The sequence below is a fragment of the Platichthys flesus genome, chromosome 20, assembly GCF_949316205.1.
Source record: "Platichthys flesus chromosome 20, fPlaFle2.1, whole genome shotgun sequence".
In the NCBI taxonomy this organism is placed as follows: domain Eukaryota; kingdom Metazoa; phylum Chordata; class Actinopteri; order Pleuronectiformes; family Pleuronectidae; genus Platichthys; species Platichthys flesus.
The window spans coordinates 9,369,667-9,378,441 of record NC_084964.1 but is presented as its reverse complement, the minus strand read 5'-3'; the positions used below and the strand labels follow the sequence as shown (position 1 = coordinate 9,378,441).

Sequence of the window (8,775 nt, the reverse complement as noted above, 5' to 3'; positions counted from 1 at the left end):
CTTAAATCCACAGGGATTAAAACACACAGACTTTTCTTCCAGTGTTTCCATAGACAAGATTAATATAAACCTTGTGTAATATAAACCTTGTGTACATTGTAAACCAACTCCATTATGATCACATGTTGTGAGTCACCCAATGAATGCATAACATTGCAAATAATCCAAATGTAGAAACAGTCACTGTAAGGTTCATGGCCTTGTGGGTGTGTTGTTCCTGGGTGTTTAGCGCCACCATGTGGATATGTCGTGTTCCAGTCTAAAACATAAATATTTTCTGTCTTTATTTAATTCTCTTGGAGACGTTCAGGTTATCCCTGAATGTCAATGATAGCATGATTACATTAGCAAGACAATATAAAAAACATAAGTGAAATATGTAGTTAATTAAAACAGAATCGTCATTTAAAATAAATATACGATATAAATATATATATATATATATATATATATAGTATATAGTATATAGTACATAGAATATAGTATATAGAATATATAAATACAGTTACATGTTAGCATAAAAAGCATGAAGATTGAAACAAGAACACAGAAATTAGATAGAAGTTGAGGCAGGGAAGTTAGTGATGCAGAACACAAACCATTCACCATTGAAGATTTATAATGAGAGGCTGACTCACCTAATTTAGACTCGGGTGACCTTTAGACAGTCATTTGAGCAACGTTGATCAGCCAGTTTAATAATCCCCCCTGGGGCTGCAGAGAAACAAACATTATCAAACTCTGTGAAGGCCTCAGCCAACTTATAGGGATGGAATGTTGACTGGCAGCAGAATGATAGTCTGTGGGTCTAAGATTCCTCCACTGTCCTTGTGAAATGACTCTTCAGGTCTCGTTTCTGTTTTCAGGAGAACCATGAAAATAAAACCTGCAACATATAAGACCATGTCCCACATCTCTGAGATGAATGTGACCCAGGCCAGAAGCCTCCTGTTCAAAAGCTGGTTGTTCCTCCGCAGCCACATGATTGCAACGCATGGTGACAATTTCAAGCCTTTACAGACCCCCCCCCCCCACCAGCAGCAGTAGGCAGCCCACACACCCCATGTAAAACCACTCTGCTTTAACTGTATTCCTACGGGAGGTCCCTTCAGTGATCTCCTGCTACTGCGACAGCAAACATGGAAAGGTAAAACTCTACAATCTGCTTAAGACATTTTGTCACTTTTCTACATTTTCATCCTTCAAACCTTTGGACTTGTGCCCGCAGAAAAAATACCTTCTGGATCTTGATGCTTCTTGTCCTGGTGCTCCTGGGTGTGGCAGGGACTACGGACCCTTTGTCAGATTTAGGTAGGTCATCCAGATTTTCTTTTATACATTTCTTACAATCAAAGTAGCTTTGTAAGTGTTATATATATATCTTCTCCTCTAAACAGAAAATGTTGCCGGTAAGCTGGTTTTCTATCAGATGGAGGGAAATGCCACCTATGTGAGAGACATGGGAGATCTGGCGTCAGATGTTCCCACAGAGACCATGTTTGAACTCTTCGATCCCCAGAGGAATTTCAGCAAATCTAAATTCACCTATACCTGGGATTTAGGCAACGGGTACAAGGATTCATTTTTTAACATTTTCGCAAAAGGTTTTGTGATGTTTTGTCTGTTTTTAATATCCACTTCTTTGGATCTGTGATGCAGAGAAGTGATCAAGGGGACAGAGCCGGTTGTCCGCTACCATTACCCAGAATCAGGGAACTACACACTGAGGCTGAAAGTGGGAGTCAATATTACCAAATACACTCCTGCCATCACTGGGGTCTACTCCACAGACGTTCAAGTCCTCGGTTTGTATTTCCTGTAGATATATCAGCGTCTTACTGTGATTAGATGAGTAGAAAAGTGCTCATGTAATGCTTATATAAAAAGAATAAAAAAGCTAGATTTGCATTGTGAAATGATGTGATGTAACCCTCAGTACGAAAATGAAATCAAAGAATATATTTAAGTAAAAGTACATTTGTATTGTTCCAAAGAAAAACCTGAAGTAACTTTAAAAATGAAATTATTTTTAGATGCCATCAAAAACATTGAGCTGAGGAGCCCTTCAGATTATGAGGTTTCTCAGGACTCCAGTTTGGCTTTTCACGTTGACGGCAGGTAAGCTGTATTTAGTTTGTGCATCTTCTATTATGTTTCACCCTCTGTTCATTTGTTTGTCTCTGGTTTGTTTGTTTGTTTGTTTGTAAGGCCAGGCATTTTTATTTTTGAAGCATAATTCCTACATAGTGGTTTAAACTCAAGGTGCTGTCCAGGGACATTAAAAACAACACAGACACAAAATAAAAAAAGAAATCAATTTAAAATCACACCGCACAGTTCAAGATGATTTTCAATTAAAATATTAGAGATTAAAAAGAGTTCAATAAAAGAAGTAAAAGAAATCAAAGGGAAATTTCGGTGTAAATTTTCTTAAAAATGAATTGAAAGAGTAAAATAATAGAGATATAATCTGTAAATAATAATATAAAGACTGTGTGACCTTAGATGTTGTAAAATAGTGTAGTTAAAGGCAGTTGTGAAAATATATCATGTAAACAAAAATACACGTCCACAACTGATTTCCACGGAACTTGTTTGGAGGAAGTGCAATGAATTAGGGAAGAGCCCATTCAGTTTGACATTTGATCCGGATAAGGGTGCGGATCCATGAATTACTTATTTTTACTTATTTTTATTTTTTTTTTTTTACATTTTACCCTGATTTCACATGGATCTTCTTGTATGGAACTGATATCTATGTGTGTGGGCAATTTGCTGTAGATTTAAATTAAGGGGACTGTATGACCTCAACTGAATGCTATTCCAGTATTCTATTAAATACGGTTATTCTTCTGTGTGTGTGTGTGTGTGTGTGTGTGTGTTTGTGTGTGTGTGTGTGTGTCAGTCCTCCTATGTGGGTGTGCTGGCGCTTCCTACCCTACTGTGTGCCGGACACGATGGGCGGCTGCACACTGACCATGTTGTATGAAAACACGCTGAGGCTGAACCACACCTTCACCTCGCCCGGCGTCCACTGCCTGGACATCAGTGTCCGCAATGAAATCAGCAAACTGCAGACCTCCTTCAGTCTCTATGTCAAGAGGAGCAGTGAGTGACCACATGTACAGTATACACACACGCACGCACACACACACACAAATTATATTAACTCATATTGATTTAAACCTTAGTTAACCTTGACCTTTATTTATTTTAATGTTTTAAGTTATGTGGACTTATTTTGTTGTCTCCATTAGGAAGACAAATCCCAATAATATGACAATATTACAGTGTCAACCGATTCAGATCCCCACAACATGAGAAATATGTTGTTAACCATTCACACACACACACACACAGGCTGTTTCCCATTCAAAGATCCAGAAACCAAAAGTCACAAGTCATATATCTCTTTTACTGCAAATTATTTGTTATTTTTGGTTATAAAACCATCTGTTTGATAATGTCAAAAGTGCACTGTCATCGTGCTCTGTCCTGGCCTGTGGCTGCAGAGTGCTGTTGCACATGTTTCACAGCTCATCTCACGATTCGACAGAGGGCGGGCCCCAAGCAATTGCAATTGTCTTTGTTGCGTTTTTTTTTCATAACTAAATATGTGTAGTTGTCAGTCATTCTACCAAATAACCTTTCTCTGTTTGTTTCGCAACCACAAACCCCCTTGATCCAAATTACCGTGACGACTTTTACATGATCAACAACTCTCCCCCTCCCATGTGACGTCAAGGCTGTGAACGACCCTGAGAGATAGATTGATAGATAAGATAGAACATCTCCATTGTCCGCTTGTGTGGAAATTTGTCTTTGGCGACAAAGCCGAGCACATGATGTGATAAAACGGGTTCAAAGAAGTTCACACACTGCGAATCCACTTCCAACATAGCTGATATATACAATTTAGTGACCCCAACCGGTTCTAATCCCTGGGACTATGAGTCAACTTTTCTATATATGCATTTTTCTAATTCCAGTTTAACTTGACAGCAGATTACGTTTCTAAGATAGATTATTGCTCTCGATGTGACACATGCCTCATGGTGTGTGTGTGGACTTTAAATTGAGAAGCTAAAGGCTAACCTGGAAGATGTTCCCATGATGGATGAACTGCAGAGTTTCAGGAATGTAGAGTTGACATGCAAGGTAATGAGTTCTGTCCACTCGAGCACCAGAAAGAATGCAAAAGCTTTTAAAGCGACGTAATATTTTCCTAAACACAGACACTACAGCCGGAGCCTTCCTGCGTCTCTCTGTGGTTACAACTCATTCTCATTTCTGACACTATAGCAGTGCAAAAATATCAAGAAAATTTAAAGAAGTAGCACTTTATCTTTCATTTTTTTCCTTTTAACTTAATAACCATTAAGTAATTATATGTATGTGCTGTCTACGGAGGTGACTTTATATGTTAACATACAGTTTAGTATCATTATAGCCTGTAGCTTTATGTGTTTCATGGTAAATATATTACATTTGTCTACTATTGATACAAACCTAAGATCAAGGCACTAAGTATCTAGAAGAAGAAAATCACAAGTGAAATAAAATGATATTATAAAAATCTCACTACTGACCTTATTCTGAATAAGTTTCGATTGAGTTGCTAATAGAATATCCCATTAATAGTCCTATTTACATTAGGTGACAGAGCAGAGAGATCCCAAATGGGAAATGTTGACGTATCAACCAAAGGCTTAAAATGACAGTCATAGAGTCATATCTGAGAAAACAATAACAATATATACAAACAATACATTTGATAGATTTTATTAATAAACAAAACTTTCACAAAACTCTATTTGACCCGCCAGTCTCTGAAAACAGCATTGGTTTCTTTTTTTTTTGGTCAAATATCTATTTTGTTCTCATCCAATTCAACCTTATCAAACTGATTTCTTGAATCGTTCTATTCCTAGGAGAATGAATTCATTCATTTGTAAACTCTGACTAAAGCTTGATTGAACCAAAACTCCATGACCTTTTGAGGTGATTTACCAGTTTCATCCAAGCGCCTACATGCAGCTAATAATTTCTTCATGTTTTATAATCAAAAAGATTCTTGTAACTGCGATGAGCTGTGTTGTGTCATGAGGCGTTTCAGAGACAAACCTACCATGTGGCATTTAGCCGTGTTAGTTCCACAGACAGCGAGGAGTCAGGGAGTCAGCGAGGTCAGCACATGTCTGTAATCGATTCGCTGCTGTAACGATCCAATTGAAACTCAGATTAACAGCTTCTGATGTCACATTCAAATGGAAAAATCTTAACTTAACTTGGGTTTGTTTATTTGTTTGTTTGATTTATTGATTGTTCGATCGATCGACTGACCGACAGACCGACCGACATACGTATGGATTGATTGTTTGAATGTTTGATAGATTGATTGTTTGATAGATAGATTGATTGATTTGCTGTTTCTTTGTTTCTTTATTTGATTGATACAACAGACAGTATCTTCCTTTATTTCACACGAAATGAGATCTACACATATTTTACAATATCTAATTCAAAAACGCTCAGATTAATTATTTGCACATGAACAGCACTTTCAAATATTGTTATCAATTAGAACAACACTCACAGATAGCACGCTTTTTTTCTTCCTGTGTCACTCGCAGACAACCCTCAACTCTTCTTCATGCTGTCATGTGCTGCCGTCCTCATCGCCACTTTCTCCTTCATCGCTGTCATCGCCTGCCGCAGCAGAACACAGGTACATCAATGACTTAATGTGCTGCTAAATCTAAGAATTAATCACGTATAAATGTCTCCTTTAATACATCGGCGTAACTTTTCATGACCCTGGGTTTAATGGGGATGACAGGATATGGATATAGTGTCATAGTTGCTTTCTTCCAGGTCGTAAAAGTAAGTAGTGGTGGACTAAAGTTCTTCATCACAGTATGATATTGTTTTAGCTTCACTGATTTGCAGAGGTGTGGACTCGAGTCACATGACTTGGACTCGAGTCAGACTCGAGTCATGAATTTGATGACTTTAGACTCGACTTGACAAACTGTAAAGAGACTTGCAACTCGACTTGGACTTCAACATCAATGACTCGTGACTTCACTTGGACTTGAGCCGTTTGACTTGATAAGACTTGCTCTTTTCCCCAAAACATAAAGATTCTAAAGTATGTTATTAAGGAGCGCTCTGAATCTTTCATCGTGTTTGTGTGCGTCTGTGTGTGTGTGTGCAGCGCCGCCGCTCCCAAAACGCGCACTACGCGCTGTGCGTTGGGCACCAAGTCCTGAGGGGCCACCAAAAAAAGCAACTGAAAAATCATCATAGTTATAATAATTATGTAGCCGAGTGTTTGGTTGTATCATAAGTCCGGCTTCAGCCGACAAAGGACACGAGAGCAGGTCATGCGCTCGGGACAACACACCCGTTTATTCTCCGTTCATTTTACAACTTCACTCATCACAGCACCCACTTCCTTTAAAACCCCCTTTCAAAATAAGAGTCACTACCAACAACCCACTTATAACCGGAAATACAAATCAACCCTCAACAATAACGTCATTAAATAAATTAGCTTACAATTATAATGCCGATATTATTCCAGTATAGAAATATTAGGTACCTTTTAGAAATGTATATCACAAAAAAGGCAGAACAAGAGATATGTTAAATTGCTCAAAAAAAGGTGGAGAAGATTGACTATTCTTGTTTGTACTTATTGATGATTATTTAATGTAATCATGGAGGAGTTATGCTTAGGGCACCAAAATGGTGCACTTTGTGGAATCATACTACGTTCCCATCGTGCAGAAATGACTGACAGACTTTTGGCCAATTTGGTCTTTTGCAAATGCAATGCAGCATAGGGCCCTGACATATAAAAAGCACAACCCTGTTCATTGTTAGGTTCAAGTATTTGTTATGTTTCTCACATGTACACACACACACAGACAATATGAGGTGAGATAAACACAGGACAGGACAATGTTGTTAGCACTTTTGTACAAATAATTACAGTTGCACTTGTTTTTTCAAATGTGTTCATTCTGTAGGAGTGGTTTAAAATGAAGAATGTTCTTGCAAAATATGAGTTAAATGTTAAAAATGACTGGTTAATAGTGCAATAAGGAAGTGCAATGTTGGCACAATTTTTTTCTTTAATTTCAATTGCACTTGTTTTAATAAATAAATAAATAATTACAGATTTTTAAAGCATACATGATCTGTGTAAATATATTATTACTCAGTGATCAAAAGGACTCGAAAAGACTCGAAACTCAAACTGCAGGACTTGGACTTGACTTGAGACTTGTCAGTCTTGACTTTGGACTTGACTCGGGACTTGCCTGTCTTGACTTGGGACTTGACTCGGGACTTGAGGGCAAAGACTTGAGACTTACTTGGGACTTGCAAAAAAATGACTTGGTCCCACCTCTGCTGATTTGCATGGATTAGTGTTTGTTTGTAAACCTCCTTGATTAAATCAATGGTTGCATGCTCCCAAACGACCACAAGGAGGCGATCTGCGTCCAGAAATAAATTATACCCGACCAGACATGTGATTGAGAAGAAGAAACTCCCAGGAAAACCAACCTGCTTTAAATATGTGACTGATCTTTATTGCTTGTGCCTATGCAACAGACATTTCACTGATTAACCCTTTGATAAATGTCTTTTAGCAGATTCCTGTGTCCAGTAACGCTTTATACCTGAAGAATCCAGACTCAGAGGGCCAGAGCACCATTCTCTTTAAATTCTCCAACCTGGAGAGAGGAGAGAAGGAGCCGCTCCTCCTGCAGTGTGGGACTCAATACATCTCCTAAGCACCACAGTTACAGAGGCGGCTACATGCACATGTATATACATTTGGTAGCAGGAAATACACATCTATGTCTTTATAGAAGCAATAACCACTTTCCCCGTTACACATATCAACATGTTGCAGGTTTATATCCCTGCACCTGTGGATGATCAGTACACAACACGCTGCCTAATCTGTGGTTCATTAAGTCAAATACCATCTGCATTGTCCCTTTAAGATAGGTGATGTTGATCAATTGATGAGCCACTGAGCTCAAGGCTGACATTCACTCACAATGATTTAATAGCTCAAGTGTAGGTCATGTTTAAACAATGAGTGTTCCTTTAAGCATTCTGTCAATGCACCAGACCATACTCTTTTATTTATGTGTTTTTTTTCCATATTGATGCATGCCTGGCTTTGCTTTGCTTTCAATAAAAGTTTAAACATATTTACATTGTAAGAACGCTCTGTTTTGATCTTTGTCAAGTGGAAACCAGAAGCTCAAACACCACAGCTTTAAATGCTACGAAGACCAGTTGGTTTTTCGGGTGAGCTGGGACGTTAACATGGAAGATGACTGTGTGCTGGAGGAGGCTGGTGATGCATGAACTGGATCGTCTAGTGTCAAAGCGACTGAGGAAGATCAGGATTGGGTCACAGGCTGTTGTATCAGATCAGACTTACATATTTATGAATTGTGTTTGACTGCTTAAGCTTCAGGCCTCAGGCCAGGGTTGCCAATTTAATGAATTCTGTGTATGAAAGGTAGGTGCTATAAGTTATATTAATATTACATTACATTACATTACATTATTACATGTCATTTTGGCTGACGCTTTTGTCCAAAGCGACTTACAATTAGTACACTCAACATTTCTGAGGGGCCATTTAGGGGTGCAGTATCTTGCCAAGGACACTTCGGCATGCAGATGGGAGAGAGTGGGGTTTGAACCGGCAACCTTCTTGTTGGAGAGCCACCACTCTAACCA

The 8,775-nt window shown here is 38.5% G+C and overlaps 1 protein-coding gene across 1 annotated transcript; it reads left to right on the top strand.

Moving 5' to 3' along the window:
* The first annotated feature begins 903 nt into the window (after positions 1–903).
* tmem130 (transmembrane protein 130) lies at positions 904–7,805 on the top strand. The gene is made up of 7 exons (XM_062378743.1): positions 904–997; positions 1,398–1,569; positions 1,660–1,805; positions 2,034–2,118; positions 2,906–3,105; positions 5,634–5,728; positions 7,665–7,805. The coding sequence occupies exons 1-7, from the start codon at positions 904–906 to the stop codon at positions 7,803–7,805; spliced, it is 933 nt and encodes a 310-aa protein (XP_062234727.1).
* The last annotated feature ends 970 nt before the right edge of the window (positions 7,806–8,775 follow it).